Source organism: Esox lucius, chromosome 7 (genome assembly GCF_011004845.1).
Source record: "Esox lucius isolate fEsoLuc1 chromosome 7, fEsoLuc1.pri, whole genome shotgun sequence".
NCBI classification, from domain to species: domain Eukaryota; kingdom Metazoa; phylum Chordata; class Actinopteri; order Esociformes; family Esocidae; genus Esox; species Esox lucius.
The window spans coordinates 7,634,683-7,654,010 of NC_047575.1; the positions used below are offsets into that span (position 1 = coordinate 7,634,683).

The 19,328-nt window shown below is 46.3% G+C and overlaps 1 protein-coding gene across 6 annotated transcripts in view; it reads right to left on the reverse strand.

Annotated features, from left to right (window-relative positions):
- The window catches only part of dacha (dachshund a), a 110,992-nt gene that overhangs the window by 40,368 nt on the left and 51,296 nt on the right, over positions 1-19,328 (reverse strand). For 3 of the 6 annotated variants that reach the window (XM_010894707.4, XM_010894706.4, XM_010894704.4), the window contains exons 2-3: positions 16,708-16,832; positions 757-888 (exon numbers count right to left, since the gene is read on the reverse strand). In XM_010894707.4, the coding sequence (XP_010893009.1) occupies positions 757-888; positions 16,708-16,832 (257 nt within the window). Of the gene's footprint in view, positions 1-756; positions 910-16,707; positions 16,833-19,328 lie in introns of all 6 variants that reach the window. The other 3 variants (XM_010894705.4, XM_010894703.4, XM_010894702.4) reach the window with 1 other exon arrangement.

Sequence of the window (19,328 nt, forward strand, 5' to 3'; positions counted from 1 at the left end):
CACTGCCTTTGTGCCTTTACATAAACAACACAAAATGAGGGTGTGCCTCCATTTGTCCCGTTTGTCTGTCTGTGTGTGTGTCTGTGTGTGTGTGTCTGTGTGTGTGTGTCTGTGTGTGTGTGTCTGTGTGTGTGTGTCTGTGTGTGTGTGTCTGTGTGTGTGTGTCTGTGTGTGTGTTCGTATTTACTCGTCCCTCAACGTATTCAAGCTCACGTCTCCACTGGTCCCATCCGCCGCGGCTCTGGGCGGTGATACAGTTACCCGGCCCGTCGCCGACAGGCCCGTTGTTAGTCACACACACGGCGTCATCAGCGCTGTCTAAATGCACGGTCAGGTTTTGGCCATTAAAGACGCCATTAGCGTCGTTGAGATACGACCGAAGACAAAAGGGAACGCGTGGGACGGAACCAATTACCTGCGGGCCGCGGAGTGAGCACCGGGAGAAGGACGGCCGGCGGAGGTTTGGAAAAAGAGGTTTTCCCGCAGCCTCTACCGAAACTCAGCATCCTCCTAAAGATGTCTAGACGGGCCGATAAATACCACCTGGCTTTGAACACGTACATCAGTCATTATCCAGAGGCTTCGACAATCATTTTAGCTCTTGCGGGCATTCATGTTGTCACACATTGTCGTATGTCAATCACTTCTATTTTAAGGGGATTTTTCTACGTCCCTTGTATTCCTCCCTGCTCACTGTACCTCAGTAGTTAGCTGTGATGGATAGAAAAAAGTGTGGCGTGCGTTTTCACGTCTTACCTGCGTTGGAGTTGAGCTCGTCGTTCTCTGACTCGGTACCGTTCTGGCTGCCAGCTCCGTGCAGATTGTTCATGGCCATCAGCTTCATCTTCTGTAGCTTCATAGCCTCAGCCATCGCCGCAGCAGTCAGCCCTGCGGGACAACACATAAATACTGTACACAAATCACAAGCATACACAGCAAGGTGACGCCGACGGTCGAGACAAAACACACGCTCCTCAGCATTTCCACGTGGTTCGGTATGGAAATGTCCCTATGAGGAAATACACTGAGAAGTTATTGAGCCAGACACATTTTGTCATCTATGTAGCACAGAGGCATTAACAACACTGAAGAACAGAACAGCACTTAGATGCTCTGTCATGCTTTTCCCCCTACTCTTTCAGTTCAGTGCCTCTCAATCCCAGCATGTGGGCTCGGTCTCCAGGGCCGGGGTCCCTCTAAGCCAGGAAGAGGTGAGGGGGATACTGGTGGTATGTCCCTCTGTCCCTTGACAGCTCTCTCTCTCCCAGAAGCCCAGCTACCTTCAGCTCATCAAGAGCTCCACAGCCCCGGAAGCCATCATCACTCTGCCCAATTAAGCCCCTAATTAATTCAATTAGACAACGAAGAGACACATTAAGTAATTCATTAAGTGACGACGCAATGCCTCCGTTGCTTTCGACGTGATCTACATTTTCTTTGCGAATCAGGACATTTACTTTGTTCTCCTCAGGTTCAGACAGTATATGTCACCTTGATCTAATTCATTAACGGAATCGCCTCAAACGGAATTGGAGAAATTAAAAGAGAGAAAAAAAACATGTCCATTTATCATTTAATTGTGTTGATGTGAGAATGAACACTAAGTTTCTTTCCCCCCTATGAAGAGTGTCTGATCAGAACCCTGTAACTCCACTCCTGTCAAACACCAAAGGCAGAACATTTACCCTGCAGCTCTTTGGCCAGTTTCTCAATTCCAGATCACATGGCAAAGCAAATAAACCTGCAAATTATTCCAACTTGAAAAAACAGACAGGCGCGGATACGATATGGGAGGAGAGGGGATGGGGAGTTACAACAAATGAATCTCCATCCTTACATTTATATTAACAACAAGCATCCCGGACGTTTCTTTGAGCGTGCCTGAGGAAACAGGCAAAATGTTTTCAATAGCTACATTTAAACAAAACGTCATAATGATTGATTCCTTTTATTATGAGTTCAATTGGTTGCCTAATCCCGAAGACTTGCCAGAGACATGGCTGCGGCAGCTCCGAGGGAAGCTCAACCCTCTTATTGAGCACTGAAATAGCTGTCGACGTGTGGCCGAAGGGAGAGGAGAAAACAGCATACGGAAACAGGGTTGGGGGGAGCAAGTACATATGCCCTGCTAGTAGGGTAAAACCTGGGCGGAGCCGTTCGTTTATCAAGACCTATTTCTGATTCAGGGACGCATTGGGGGAGAAAAAAGTATGCACATGCTTGAAATGAATCCTGTTTCGAACTACCATAAAACCTGAAGCCAGAAAGTTTAGTAGTGCTTAGAACACTTTCCCGTGTCTGACCATCTGATCTATGAATGCTTTTTACCTAATAGGGTCATGGAGAATTAGTAGTTGCCATGAAGTTTATGCATGTGAAGCTACTAGTTCTATTCATGCTAGGAGTTTGATGCTCGTCCTCTAATTCAATTCAAATATCAGCGATATTCATGTTGGTTTAAACAGCTGCAGAGAGTGACATTGTGAGCTACCTACTAAGAAAAAGTATTTGGAAGACGTCCTTTCTACGTCTTTTCAACCAGAAAGACGTCTCTCCAGCATCTTATGCAACTAGGATAGGCACAACACTTGCGCACAAAAGTTTTTCCATTGAACTAAACTCGGCCCAATCTTTTATCACTGCCTACTTTATGTTCTCTGTCAGCTAACTTTAAATATATGAATGGGCTCCATGCTTGTCAGTGCAAGTTCTCTATGAAAAGGTGATAGCGTTTTCAGATCTCCCCTTGTCATACAATACTGAAGGGCTCTGAGGTGTAAGAGAGCCAATCCACGACGTGCCACCCAGCAGACCTCATCGAGAACATTTAATGCCAAAACACACAGACAATCAGTGCATTGTCTTTACACATTTTCCCCTCTCATGGTTCTACATGGAAGAAGAGCCTGCGAGATCAGAAGAGGGAACGTTAACAGTAATTGATGTTTGAGTAAAGTCACGACCCACGGAAATAGGAGTCTGGATGAAAGGGGGCCATCGTTTTCCAGGAGTGGACAAACAGATTGCTTACTGTTTGTCTTTCATGGCTCTCCTCAGATGTAAAGAACCCAGGGCCGGCCCCCACTTTGAAAGGCCTGGCCCGCAGAGCCGACCCTGCCAGATGAGTGGAAGGCAGTCAGGCACATCGAACGGGACGAGCCCATCCATCCTCTTTCCTCCTTTCAAGCGCCATCCTCGCTTTTCCCCTCCCATCAGATCGGGAGGGCCATTCTAGCGGCTAATCGTTAACCTGGATGGGATAGTCCGGGAAGCAGCCCTAGCCTGTTACTCCGAATAGGTCACAGAAGACCATTCGGAGTCTGACACAAGCCATGGCACCCCGAATTCCCTCATTACATTTAGTCCTATTACATGTTCGTCAGGTCTGGTCCGACACAGGTCAGGGCACCCCGAATTCAATCATTACATTTAGTTCTGTTACATGTGAGACAAATTCCATTCAAAGGTTTTTTTATCGTCTTTTGTTTTTAACATAGGTCCGGCTATTGATTGGATGTTAATGTACTGGACTGGTGTTTGGTGGTCAGTCTGGGTATTAATTGGATGTTAATATACTGGACTGGTGTTTGGTGGTCAGTCTGGGTATTAATTGGATGTTAATATACTGGACTGGTGTTTGGTGGTCAGTCTGGGTATTAATTGGATGTTAATATACTGGACTGGTGTTTGGTGGTCAGTCTGGGTATTAATTGGATGTTAATATACTGGACTGGTGTTTGGTGGTCAGTCTGGGTATTAATTGCAGGCCACACATTAATCTACGGGCGCTGGAGGAAGACAGCAGAGGAATGCAGCCTTATTACCCCCGAAGTACCTTCCCTCTCCCCTCCTGTCATTTTAATGCTAGGGAATTTCCCGTCACAGATCTCATGGCGTGGAGGCCGACACGCTGTTTATTCAATCTGCAGAACTGGGCGGACAATTCTCACAAATATTGAGTCAGTGTGTGTGGCCCAACAGCGCCTGTCTGAAGCACTATCTCTCACTTCAGATATTCACTTAAAGGCCATTAAAGGCATACTGGGAAGTAGGAATCCATTGAGCAGGAAGACCTCACTCAAAGCTCTCCCTCTCTCTCTCTCGCCCAAACAATCTCACCGGAGCGTCTTCACGATTGTACATGTGAATCCAGACAAAGGAATGGAAAGAAAGAGGGTGGGAAAAAAACAGATTGCCTGTGAGAACAAGCCCGGAGAGATCATGTTTTTCATCTGAAATGGTCACTGGAGTTATTCTCAATTCTCCGACCGGATGCATTATTGCGTTTCGCGTTTCTACCTCTCAGTGGCAGAGAATAACATATTTTCTTGGCTTTGACAGTGTCCCGGGAAAAGTATCTCATTTTGTGCAGAAAAGAAAGAGAGCATTGAGGTTTGAAAAGCCAACCCCCACCCAACTGTGCTTTTGATTCAAAACGCAGAAAATATGACCTTGTTTTTCCATGTTTTAGAGTAAACCAAAGGACAAAAAAAAGTGCATTTAATTCACCCTCGAAATTTCAGAACTGCTGAACTGCAGAGGAGATGGATGCACAACAGAGAACGAGAGAGGGATCGCTCCGAGGCGTAATCAAACCCCCGTGAATTTTACAAATGTGGTGAGGAATCCAGAAACGGGGCGAGACGGAGGTGGCGATTAAAACCAAGGCTACCTGCAGCTCGTTCCGCTCTGGCACCAGGCTGCTAGGGCAGGACTCTGCTATCACATCCAGAATGTCTCTCCTGCAAAACGGACTACTGTCGGGTCGCCGTCTGGGCGCCAACGCAATAGGCCACTGGGTTTACAAATGCAAGCTTGGTCCAATACAACTCTCCATAACTTTCACCTGAGGATGTGTGTCAAGCCTTCTGATTCAGTCCGTGTTGGTGGAAGTAGAGCAGTCATTAGTCTGAATTGAGTGTGGCCCTAATGTTGAGGCTTGCTGTTTTGAGAGGAGTTGATGCAGAAGCATGAACTAAAATACACACACACACACACACACGCACGCACACACGTGCATACACCCCCCCCCCTGACACACACACACCCGTGCACACACACGTGCATACACACACACACATTTAAGGAGACTTAGTATTGCCATTCTCAAAGACTGACCCATTTTCCAGACAACACTGTTATCCAGTCAGATACCAATAACAGAGAGACTTTCCCATTTTACAGTAATACTACATACAATATTTATCTTTTATCCATACATTTGATCTGTCAATCATTGCTATCAGTGTATCTGCTGACATTGGCAGGGTGTGCAAAGGACACACTAACCGGGCATTGATTGGAGTCTTTTAACACGAGCTGAATCCCAGATGTGGCTTTTCGAGGAGAGTGTGAAAAGCCAGAGTGAGAGTCCGGGATTAAAAAGGGCTGTTTGTGTTTGCATGACGAGACGAAGGAGGAGACTGGAGAGGGCACTGTGTGTCTTCTGGACCCACTCCTCCTGCCCTCACTCCTCTCTCTTCCCCTATACTCTTTCGCTCTTCCCTTCTTTCTCCTTTGCTCTTTTCTCTCTCTCTCACCGCTACCTCTCCCCTACCTCTGTTTATGAATGTTTCTCTGTCTCTCTATTCCCCTCTATTCCCCTTCACCTCCTATGTTTCTCCTCCTTTCAACCCCTCCTCCTCGCAAAGCATTTCAATGTAATCTAATCCTGTGTTGACCTTCTATCGATGCATTGTCAGTGTTGCATGTCAATATAAGCGTACATGCTATATATGGTTTACAGCATCGCTTAAAATATCAATTCATTTGCAAGTCAAATTTTTACTGATTATGGAAAACCTAACATATGATACCTTAGTTTGATAAACGTGAAGACAGGATCAGTATTACATTCCTCCTTGAAAAGAGGCTTCTCGAACAGAAAAGTGGCTTTCAATTCTCCCCTCGTTAAGGAAAAACTAACTATCTATCCGTAATGCAAATCCTTAAATCCTCACATGGTCCCTGTTTTGCCTGCATCTGAAGGTGAAGCTTTTAACAGGTCCTTTGTCAAACAGCAGCAAAGCCCAAATCCTTTCCATGTAACAGTGCACTTGCATGAGTGGGTACACATGTTTGTGCGTTAAATATGCATGTTTAACTGCTTGTACAGTGGATACAGTATATATGTGTACTGTATGTGTGTGTGTGTGTGTGTGTGTGTGTGTGTGTGTGTGCGTGTTTAAGAGAGCCAAGCATCGAGGCTCTCTGCATCGTCCAAGTGGCCACAGGACACAGGCAATAATTAGCAGACACAGCAGCAGCAGATTGCAGTTTTATATTACATCAAGGTAAAATCACACAGCTAGGAGAGGAGATTACTTCTATCAAACAGGAATAAGCTGCTAATTAACTCCCTGCTGTAGCAATCACTTCCTCTGTTTGGGCTGAGGCGCTCACTGTCTCCAGCACGTATCCATGTTATTGTGAAAACGGACGCAACAGCCTTGTGATGGCTGTTCAAAACGGGGGGGGGGGGGGGCTGAGCAGTCCATCGTCTGGACTGGGGATTTTCACAACCGGTTGAGACATACTACTTCGTGATCTGGCCGGGCTTCATGTCCCCGAAGGGCTCTCGTGATCAAGGATCAGTTTTGCCCTTTAGATTGTAACGAATAACACTGCGTGGACGGATCCGAGATCGGCGCCCACCACTCTCTGATGTTTCCTGGACGCGGGCCCGGGTCTGGGAACGGGATCGGTTGGTACGTGGGAGTTCTGGACGTGTCATCAACTGCAGCCCAGGAGGGGAGGTGAACCGTGGGTGGCAGAGCGGCAGTAGATTAATAACCCTGGCTATGGTGTCCAGAGCTCAGGATGCAGACAGCCAGGCTTTACGGGGGCGAGAACCAGAGTCTGTCTCTCGACAGGGGAGGCCAGATCACAACTGGAGTTATAAACCCAGAAACAAGTTTCTGTTCGCCTTATTGGTGCTGTTTATAGTCAATCGCACTGAAACACATGCACACACACAGACACACACACCAATGCATTTGGGGGCCGTCTGCAATCGAGCGCATTGAGGGAGAGGGAGAGAGACCGGCACTGATTTCTAGGCATCCCTTTAACCCCAGGAACTCGTTAATGTTTCATGAAAAGAGCCACTAGAGTCCTCACTGGCTGACTCGCAATATCACGACTTAGCAGAAATAAATGGGCCAAGTGTTCAAAGAGTTATAAGGCTTTGCTCACTGAGCAGAAAGTGAGAGGAGAGCACTTCCGTACACATTTAAACCTTCGCTATCTCCCTCTCTCTTGCTGTTTTCCCCTCTGCCTATCTCTGCATCTGCTCATCTGAATCGAAATATCTTCCACGCCCCGCAAAAGTGTCTAACTGTCCTTCCTCCCTCTATCTCCAACCAGTGTTTCATGTCACTCTGTCCCAGTTCACTGGGGTATTTCCATCCAAGTGTCTCTGGCTGACCTTCCGTGTCTCCACAAACATCCCCCTCTAACGTTCGTCGAAAGACAAACAACGTTGGTGTCTTCGTTTAAATGTTTAACGTGGCAAGCGGGTATCAATCTGCGGCGGTCGCGACGTCTTGGGTTTCGTTGTTCCACAGTTTAACAACAGCGTTTTCCGCCCTCAGGTCTGCGCCGGTTTCCTGTAGCTACCGTAAACTTGTTGGTCTGCACTTAGCCAAGCTCCGTAATCGACTAGCCTTATTAATGCTGTTAATTGCGGAAGAACAAAGGTTTGTACCTCCCTCCTGCTTCAAAGGCAGGCCTGGGCACATGGATCATTAAAGACGGACCACCCTGTTGTCCCCTGGGGACCCCCGCTGTTTATTTTCCAGCTATACGAGCAACAAGACCTAACTTTATAGTTCATCTTGAGCTAACCTTGCAGCTACGTGTCTGATCCGTCTTCGATCGAGCCCTCACCCCTTAATTCTGCCTCTTTTAAACAGTCAGTTCAGACGCCTCAGAAGATGGAGCAGGGGGACGCTAGTTTTCTTCCAGCCCTGGTCCATTTGACAGGCTGCAGGGAGGCACTGACAGGTTAAGAACTCTTCACACGTGATGGGAGCAAAGGGGATGAAGAGAGAGTAAAGTTGGAGGTGGAGAGAGAGAAAGGGAGAGACAGAGGGGGATGGAGAGAGAGAAAGGAAAGAAAGACCGAGAGAAAAAGAGGGAATACAGACACAGAAAGTGGCAGAAACGTGTGCATTATTCAATGCAGCTCGTCGTCTTGTACAGCACGAGACGCATGTGCCCCTTGACCCGACTTAATGAACCAAAGACATGCAGAAAATGACTGGCCACTAGTCGCAACCCTCGGATGCGCACAAGCACGTTTTCTTCAAAAACAGTCAGATGGACATGGTGGAGAAAAAAACTGAAGCAGAGAGTTTAGGTACCAACAGAAAGGAGGAATGAGTGAGCCGTGGCTGATGATCCCCCTGGCATCAGAGGAGGGGCCAGACTGTCCGAACGGCTCTAATGTGATTGATGAGCACAGCAGTCTCACTCTCCACTTCTCTCTCTCTTTTTCTTTCTCTCTTTGTCACCCTCTCTCTCTCTCCCTCACTCTGTTTCTGTTAACTCTCTTTTACTCTCGCTCTCTCTCTCCCACCGTTGGGAAACTCTTGCCCCCCCCTGGCTGAGGAGAGGGAGAGGGCGGAGAAGGAGAGGAACTGGAGGGGGTGGGGCTTTTTGGCAGGCGGGCGGGCGGAGGCACTCCCAGTGAAAACAGGGGGCGCACATTGGAGCCGAAACAATAGTGACAGGCGCAGTGGCTGGGGGTTTGCTGGTCGGATTAGCTTCAATAGCCATAATAAATGAAACAAGAGGATGAAATAAAAACAATGGCACACTGACTGAAGGCTGGGCTTATGGGAAGTGGCAGCTCCACTGGCCCCCAGGCTCGGAATTAGTTTTGCCACTCGATAATTCGATTGATTCACTTGAGTGGCCGGAGAGGACATTTTGGGCGCCGGAACTCGGGTGTAATCGAGTAACCTGGTCGGTGATTACCCCGCAGGCACGCCGGTACCGGACGACGAGTTGGGAAGAGGAGGGACGGCGGCAGGTGGAGGGGAGCAAGGGGCTTTCCCGGTCGGCTGAGTTCGGAGTTGGTAGCAGCAGAACTTGTTGAGCTCAACACTTCCACGGCCACTTAACTCCTCTCAAGTCAGTGTTTCATGCCTCATGCCCGTTCCACTGTCTGGGTCAGACATCACCTCCCATCCAGCCAGATGTCTCCCAACAGAGAATGTGTGTGTGTGTGTGAGAGAGAGAGAGGGAAAGACTTATCCCGTGTTTATGCAGGTGTGTGTCTCGTTGTGTGAGTCTGGGGTTGATTTGTGAATGTGTCTGCGCCCAGCAGAGGTCCCAGTTAGATCCAGATGACCAGTGTGGTAGTGGGACGGGACAGGACTCTACTGGCTCTTCTTTAACAAAGAGAAGGAGTAGGTAGGGGAGCATATTCCCCCCGTAGAGACAGACCAGGAATCTGTCAGAATCACTGGAGGAGATCGGAGGGAGGGTGGGTGGGTGGGGGTCGGTTGGGAGGGGCAGCACACTGTCTGTACACTGCAGTTGAAGGGTAACCTTTGCTTAACCTTTCATATGTTGAAAGCACATTTCGGCACTGACTTATTAATTTGGACAAGGTCACCCTTTTTTTCTTCATTTTAATACCAGATTAACAGAGCCAGATCTGGAACTTTGATGTGGAAAATGTGCAGATGAGGGCAACTCTGTTGGACACAATGTAAAAATTAGCGAGACTATATCGATGTGCTATTGACATTAGAATATTTTTTTCTAAAGAGGAGAAATTGTCAACGTTTGCTACACAGCAGTAACTAGCAGACTAAGCACTAAAATCTCTATTTCCATACTGCCCTGTCAAAATGTATAACAGAATACGCAGGATGCATTTTCTTCAGACTCTGCTCAGGCAGCATTGTGTTGTGGCGCAACGGTTGTGTTAAGAGATGATGTCTGTCCCCAAAACCACACTCCTATCTTTCACAGAGAACCATACTGTTATCCTTCACAGAGACCCATGCTACAATCCTTCACGGAGAACATCACTGCCATCCTTCACAGAGAACCATGCTAAAATCCTTCACAGAGAACCATACTACTATCCTTCACAGAGAACCATGCTACTATCCTTCACAGAGAACCATGCTACTGTCCTTCACAGAGAACCATGCTACTATCTTTCCCCAGGATTCACTAAATCATGTACAAAATAGATGATAAGAGTGATAGTAGCATTATCCAAATACCACAACTGAATGAAAAACTGTCATTATACATATTTACTGAGAACACATTTTCTTTCAAAGTACTTCTCTTTACACTTAATAATTTTCTATCAAAAATATGTATTTATAAAACATGCCCAATTAACATCCAAGCAAGCTCTTAGTAAACTTTCTCTGCAGTGGATTTTTAAGACTCATTAACACTACTCATCTACAACCTTTGTATGTGAGAACACAAAGATTATTTCTGCTGTTGTGTCAACAACTTTACCAAGATTACAGAGAAGTGATTTCACCCGAGGGGGACCACATGAAATGTGTCAATACACCAGGAGTGGAGATGAGACCAGATTTACACCACCTTAATCCAACCCACACAGCCCAGGGATTATTTCACGGAGTAGAATCATTTCATTTCTTAAGAGGCTTTTAGAACCTATATGAAATTGGGGGGTGGGGGGGGGTGTGGGAGACAGCCTTCGTAGAGACATGTATGTAGCCTGAAACTCCAACCACACACACCCACACTCACAAGGTCCTGAGCGTGACTCACTGACTTCAAACTGTCACTCATCTGGCGTCTCCTAATTAAATGTCTAATTATAGAGCTATGGCTGGTGACTGCAGCCGTGATAAAGAGGACAAGAAGTCTACGGCAGAAACACACAGATACATACGGACAGCCGAAAAATGTCTTCTCTGCCGATCGAACGTGAGGATTGAACTTCGACCGACAGCATAATGTAAGAGAATGAGTCGAGCCGACAACGTGAATGGTTCTACTGTTTTCAAGCCACCTCGACCTCCGTCATGCCAGCCCAGGGTCAGAGGTCAATCAAGGCCGACACGCAGCACAGCTGGAAGGTGACTGCTGAATAGGGGACGGAGGCTTTGCCTTGTTTGTGATGAAGGAGGTTACTTTAAATGATCCCTCTAAAAGGGACATGGGTCAGATTAACTCATCAGGAAGGAGCCTCGTTCAGAGTTACAATCCTCTGTGCCACGGGACGGGTGCACCTTTTCTTTTACAATTTCTCCCCCCCGGAAGACGAAAGAGATGAATGCTTGCAGCCGGTCTCTGCTCCGCGGATCAATAGGAGAAGTAGGAGGTGTAATAAGGATCCGCGAAGAGCAGCCCTGATTCCCGACTTCAGACGCGGGATGAGAATAAGCACTTAGTGATTTGCTTGGCGTGCAGCGTGTCTCCCCGTGCCACCGGGCCCCCTCTCTGTGATTATCACCCCTTTGTTTTTACAGCCTCGTCCTCATTAACAGAGCCCATCCTGATCGTTCCTGAGAGCACGTTTCCAGACAGCCAGATTGCTGGAAATCCAAATTAAAAGCGCCCCCTCCCTTCCTCCTTCTCCACAGATCCTTCATTAAATACGGATTGGGGGCCACCCACCTACGCCGAGGCCTGGTGTTTAATTCTGCTCTGTGAGTTGGAAAGCGTGTGTCTCAGGGCCCCGGTCCTTCTTCATAGGGATTTACAGACCCTCAACGTCTGGCCCTCAGTCACCTTCCGTGTCTCTCCCTCTGCATCTCACTCTCACACCCTCTCACTCTTCATGTCTGGCTCCCAATTTCTCTCACGCTCTCTACCTGTCTCTCTCCCCCTCAACTCTATCCATCAATCTCTCTCTCCTGTGTCTGTCTTATGCCCAGTGCTCATAAACAGGGGCACAAGAAATCAGAGAAAGAGACAGATGGGCTGGTTCATCTTGAACCGAAACCCGTGTTGGATTTCGGATTCCCAAAGACTGGATGGACAAGCTAAAGGTTGGCCTCAGTCTGGCTGCGATGATGACGAAGAAAACAGAGATCAGGTTAGCGCCTCATGGACCTCTTCTCTAAACAGGGGCCCCTTGGAGTAGGAGGTAGGAATGGATCAGGATGAATGTCGAGCACACATCTCTCCCCTGTTAACATCCTGATGTTTCTATCTCCAGATGATATCTATATTCCTGGCAGCATCTCACCCCTCTCTCTCCCCTCGCTCTCCCCTCGCTCTCCCCTCTCTCTCCCCTCTCTCTCCCCTCTCTCTCTGCTCTCCCTCCCCTCTCCCTCCCCTCTCTCTCCCCTCTCTCCGCTCTCTCTCCGCTCTCTCTCTCCTCGCTCTCCCTCCCCTCGCTCTCCCCTCTCTCTCGTGTTGATTAGCATGCGTGAGGGCTGGGCTAGCCCATATGTCACTAAACAGATCCCCATGTTTTATTAATCTCCTGTTATTTTACTCACAGACTTTAACCCCTTCTGATGAGGGTGTGCCGGGCGAGGAGATTGCCAATCCAAGCAGAGAACAACCCCCCCATCTCACCCCCAACAAAAAGTCCTTATGAACCAAGCCAAGGCTGCGAGAGAATCAGCAAATACGTCGACCTGGGGAATGAGAGGAGGTCAGAAAGAAATCCGGCCTCGCTGTTCCAGGAAGTCAGCAGAGGATGCCAGGGTCAGTTGCCAGAACTGGGCCAGGTGATTAAGAAAATGGAAATTGTGCATTGACAGTATGGTGGACTAGGTATTGCAATGTGTTGACGCGTGTCAGCCGGGTCAAAGAAACCAGTTAGAAAACAGAGCAGCCTGGGAGTGTGGCTCCAGATTACTGGGATATAGAGAAACTGGTCTATCCTGAACAGTAGTTAAATACTATTTGTCTGACTGAGGCCAAGTCACGAGGTGGAGTGGGAGGCCCTCCTTCCAGGTTTTGGTGGGAAAGAAGCAGGGGGGTTAAACAGATGGAAGACCGGTCCCCAGTGGGAACTGTCATTCATCAAAGTCACCAGGAAGGGATGGGTTTGTTTTCAGCCACGGACAGAGAAAGAGGGAGGAAAAAAGAGAGGGTGGGAATCAGAGAGAGAGAAAGGAAAGAGAGAATGCAGAAAGAAGTAGAGCAATGTAGAGGGAAGAAAGACTAAGACATATGACAGTTAATATATAAAAAGGGCAGAGAGAGAGGTCAGGTGGTTTACTTTGAGCTTCCTCACTACCTGCATGAACACATCAGAGCATGTAGAGAATTAAATCAAACACCTTTGTCAGATGGGGACCAGGTTAACACATGCGCTCCTGCACACATACCTGGACGCACACACAAAGAATTTCCTGTAGTGTCTGCAAAAGCGAAACCCCAGGTTAACCTAAGAGGAGGATTAAAGGAACGAAAACATGTCTTTGGCTCTGACACCTCAGTCTCTACGTTCTCCTCTCTCTATCGCTCCGTCTATCCCTGACCCAGAATGCTCTTGGAAAAAACGGCAGCCGTGTTTTACATGAAGACTATGGTCGCGGGCGCAGAATCCCGATGTGTTCTGTCGGAGCTCCGCCTTCTCCCGGAGTGCTTATGATGTTTCTGTCAACAGCAATCCAGGAAACCAAACGTTCCAGTGAAGCCCACAACACGTTAGCTTCGCTCAACCCACCCCACCCCCCACCCCGCAACCACACACCCGCCTCGCGACGTGCACTAACTCCAAACACGAGAGGGAATGCTTTGAGGGGGAAAAGCAGTATTCCCCCATGGATACTCTCACTCTCTCTTCTTCTCCTTTCTTCTCACTCACAAGGTGACGTGAGCTCTGATGTACAGAAGTGAACTGCAAACAACCACCGGGGGGGCGCGGGGGGGTTCGGTATAAAGCTTGCTCGTTTGTACGAATAATTATCGCATTATATGTTAATAAGGACACAAATGGTCGCTAATAACTGAACGACAACTCCGGTACAAATCTGCTGTTTGACATCTGCTGTAATTTGACTCCCATGAAGTAGTGTTGACTCCCATGAAGTAGTGAACTGTTGACTACAGTAACTTAGTATGACTAATAATACTAACACAATTACTACTACAATTAATAATAATAAAAATATGTTTCACTAATAATATAGTTTCACTGCTACTAATAATAATATAGTTTCACTAATACTATTACAAATAATAATAATAGTTTCACTACTAGATCAGATTAAACTTTACTGTCTTTGAACTGTACAAGTACAGTACAACGAAATGCAGTAAGCATCTAACCAGAAGTGCAAATAGAGGTAAAAAAAAAAGTATTAAGTATATGTATATTACAAGTGGAATGTGTAGATGTGCAATGAGGCAAATGGAGTAGGGTAGCATGAGCAACCATGATGCAGAGACAGCAGCATTAAGGTCCTCAAGGTAGACGTGTGTGTAACAACTGTAAGAATGTAAGTACAATGGCAATACTAAATGTGGAAAGAGGCAAATTGAATGTACAAGGTTCATGTACAACTGAAATGCAGGGATACCAGCGGTGAGGTCCCTGAGGTAAACACGTAGCTTTAACAACTGAAAACCTTAACTATCAGGCCTATCAAGGCAGTGTCTTTATAAGTGCTACTATTTCTACTAATAATAATTTAGTCTGATTAGTAATACAACTACAATCACCAGTACTACTACTAATGATAATAATATAGTTTCACTACTACTACTACTAATAATAATATAGTATCACTAGTAATACTACTACTAATATTATAGTCTGACTAGTAATACTACTACTACCACCAGTACTACTACTACTACTAATAATAATAATAATAATAATATAGTCTGACTAGTAATACTACTACCACCAGTACTACTACTACTACTGCTAATAATAATAATAATATAGTCAGACTAGTAATACTACTACAATCACCAGTACTACTACTAATGATAATAATATAGTTTCACTAGTACTACTACTAATAATAATATAGTCTGACTAAAAATACTACTACTACCACCAGTACTAATACTACTAATACTAATATAGTATCACTAGTAGTACTACTACTAATAATATAGTCTGACTAGTAATACTACTACAACCACCAGTACTACTACTAATAATAATAATAACATTGTTTCACTAGTACTACTGCAACTGTCATAGATTTTAAATCTGTAAAACTGTAATAATAAAAACAGGTAACCAGTAACTTCTGCAGTGTTTATGATCCATTCAAGAAGTATTGTGAAGGTACAGTATTCATCTTATGAATCTAAATATGCTGTTTGGGAAAATGAGCAGAGGACAGGGCTGATGTGGAATACATCAATTGGTTGGCTCATCATCTTGAAGCTGTTTTCCAGGAAAGACAGATTATAACTGTCGGCTATTTTGTTGCAAAAAGGCAAACATCTTTTAATTTCTCTGGCCCTTATAGTTGAAATAAGTTCAAGTTAGAGTAAAAACTCGGATGGAAAATGAATGAAGCTGCCATTTCTTCCAGGTCTCCCCTGGAAATCAGATTTATATTCTAAATAGCACTATCCTGGATACAAAAGAAGTGTAAATAAAACAAATGTTCAATGTACTACTTGGCAGAAAGCATTCAGCAGTCTCCGACTGTCACAGATCATGTGACCTCTTACCTGAGCCATGTGACAGACAGGCGTACGACTAGTTCTATTGCCTGGGTGGAGTTATGCACTGACGCTCAGAGATGATGAAAATGTAGATGATTTTTATGTGCGTTTTAAAGAAGTCCCACCCCCACCCTCTGCAGAGGAGCAGAATAATAAAACAAGTCATCTAAAATCAATCACTAGCATGGCTAACTGACTACTCGTCGGCGCAGATCAATATCATTGCTGGCCATTGTAAGGACTGAATTTGCCGCCACCATCAGCAATTCAGAGAGCAAAGGAAAAAAGAGACACAAGCGAAAATGTGCTTAACGAGACAGTAGCCATAGTCTGCTGTAGGTCCACTTTCCGAAAAAGAAAGGCACGAACACGCACAAGCGCGTCTGTTTAAAAACACACACACACCGCCGGACGCGGTGCAGTGGCAGGCAAGGTGTTGATGCAACACTGTTATGTTTTTATAAAGAGGCACAAGGCAAAGGGAAGGTCTACAGCAGTCAGCGAGACAGAGAGCCTTGAGAAGGATTCAGTCGGAGAGAGAATGAGAGGGGGAAAGGGAGAGCAAATGCATGTGTGAGAAAGCGCTACAGAAATCCAATATTGTAACCTCTGTTTGAAGCGCAATAGTGGCCAGTGAAGGACAGAGGCGAAAATCAATAGGAGCTGATTTGCAGAAGGAGGGAGGGGGGATAGGGGGGGTGAGGGTGAGCGAGGAGTGTGTGTGTTTGTGGGGGGGGGGGGGGGGCATAGACAGGAATCTCAAACTGAAAAGATTACGGAATCGCTTTCATCAACAATAAAAAAAGGAAAAGAAATTGCGACAAATCCTGAGGCTGCCGTATAGGACACCTGGTGGAAGTCTATTCATATTAAACACTAAAATACATCATTAATGCCAGCTAGAGGTCAGGGATTGAGGGGGAATTAGCAGGGGTTTTTTGGTACTGGGATGATTTGAGACTCACTGAAGGTTGTATGTATTTCTAAGGTCGCTGTACACCAGTGGGGAAACGTCAGGGTTAGGGTTAGGGTTAGGGTTAGGGTCAGGGTTAGGGTCAGGGTTAGGGTTAGGTGGCTGTACACAGATGACAGAGATCTTACCTCCGGGAGACATGGAGGAGAGGAGGCCGGGCGACAGTAGGCCGTGGACGCTGTGGGGAAGGAGCCTGGAGCTTTCCTGCATCGCTACCCCCAGGGAACGCTTCGGCGGGCGGCCTGGTCTAGAGCTGAGAAAGAAAGAGAGAGAGGGGAAGAGAGAGTGAGAGAAAAAGAGAACGAGAGAGAAAGAGAGGGAAAGAGATAACCATCAAATTATGTAAAATGTTCATATCTATTACTGTTCATATAAAAATGTTCATGTAAAAATTCCTACATTTCCAATGGATTTTCTATTTCACCTAATAACGAGCGTGATATGAATCCCATTCTCTAGAATTTACATTGACAAGTCATGGCAATAGTGAAAACAACATCCATCCAGGAACAAAAGCAGTTTATTTATTTTAATGATGACTCCCGGCCTAATTTCGAAGTCAGACCAACAGTCAGTGAGCATCAAAAACCCGATAAACGCATTTGTATCCCTGAAGATATTTCAAGCCTCGCGAGACCACAACAACACGTGGTGATTACTTTCTTCCCTCTCATCACTCACACCAACATATGTTTGCTGCCGCCCCACCCACCCCAGCACACACACACACACACACCAATGCTGTCCTGTCACACTCCGCAGGGATTAGAGACAGAGATGGCAGGTAGACAGAGATCCACTCCGCTGATAACACCAGGACTGTGACGCACGCACGCGTAACACACGCACAAAGCCTGATAACGATCCCCTCAAAAACATATGCCTTGAAGAGCACAGGGGACATTGCATATTCAAGCAAGGCCATATCTGATAAGGGGCCGCCAATGTGGAGGCGCATTGTTTTTAAGGTTTGGAACGTGACTGTGTAAAATTAGACTGCGATCTTTCCCCCGGGGGCCAGGAAGTGAGATACAAGTTAAAACTTTCCTTTACGTTACACAACGCCTCGCACACGCAATGCCTTGCGCGCATCTCCCAACAGGAGACTCATGAAGCGCGTCATGCACTGACGGGACACTTCTGTCACAGAGACCTGTGTGGCAGGGATCAGTAGGGACGGACGGAAAGCGCTTGAAAACCAAGAAATGCTCATTTTGGAGCTGTACGCCGTTGGACAGCGTCCTGGAACGTTAGATACAAAGCCTGGCTTCTTTTCATTTATATTGCAACGGTGACACACACAGCGCGACAATCAACATACAAGGGGAAAATTGGGTGTTTGGGGGGTGTTCAATATCGGAAGAAATCAGAGTGGTCTTCAGAGACGTGCTTGGACGCGAGTTGAAAAAAGCAGCATTTAGATGCTCCAGATGCCACTACACTTGGCTGGCCCGGGTCTCCGTCTTACAGGATGAAAGACGTGGAGCAGACTTGAACGCGGAACAGAGAGAAGACCAGAATAAAAAAGAAAAAAATCCTGGAGAGACAAATGGAAGGCTGTTATCTGTGTTCCAAACAGAGTGTTGCCATTAGAACAAAGCCGGTTCACTGTGAAATGTCCGCATCTCTCTCTCGTTCGCCGTGCCCCCCTCTCTCTGTTTCACACAAAAACGTTCACTCACAACATGCCGCCTGCCTCGACAGTCCGGTTTGATTCGTCCGTTTGTTCATTCCCTCTTTAATGCCTGTCTCGCTCTTTTCCGTGGCCAGTTGGTGTTGTTTTAAGTGTTTACCTGGTCATTCAAAAAGTGAGTCTTCAAGGACTCCAGAAAGGAGACTTGATAGAAAACCAAAAAACACTCTGAGGTTACTGAGGTATACTTGGCATGACTAGACTGCGGTAGGCTGCCGTGTTTTTATGTACGCCTCGACGGCACGGCAAAATGTCTGAGATCCGCGACCGTAACCCAACTCCAGTGTGTGTAACATAAGCCATCGACTGGCCTGCAATCCCAATCGATGTTAAACTCCTTGTGACCCTCACAGCTCCTGTGAGGAGGTGGTGGCAAGGTAATGATCATCCCCCCCCGCACACAACCTCACCCCCCTATCCTCCACCCGTTACACCTCCCCCCGCCCCCCATGACTTGTTGGCTGTCTGCGCGGGCTGCGCCTCGGAAAATGCACTGCGCTCGCGATTGTCACTTTACTAATCCAATTAAAAACTATGAACAGCCAAGCGTGTAAAAAAAAAAGAAAAAAAAGACCAATCAACATTAATCACTTTTGCGGTTGTACTGAGCCTGTAACTGGAACCGCTCAATGAAGTTAGCAGCAGTGTATCAAAGTCAGCCCAGCTTACTGCTCCGCATGGTCTACAGAGCCTGTCAGACCACCGTAGAACAGGCCACCTTTATTAAACAGGGTAATGAAGCCACTTTGGAGGTTCCACTTTTTATTTCATTGCTGTGCGTAAGAGATTTCGAGAAGATTCTTTTAGCTTCATTTGAAACTCATCGACTCTCAAAAATGCCAGGTCTTTGTGATGTAAAAGAATGAGACAAAGATAAATCCTGTCAGAACTTTTTCCACCTTTAATGTGACCTATAACATGAAAAATTCAATTGAAAAACAAACTGAAATCTTTGAGGGGAAAAATATATATATAATCACAATAACCTGGTTGTATAAGTGTGCACACCCTTAAACTAATACATTGTTGAAACACCTTTTGATTTTATTACAGCAC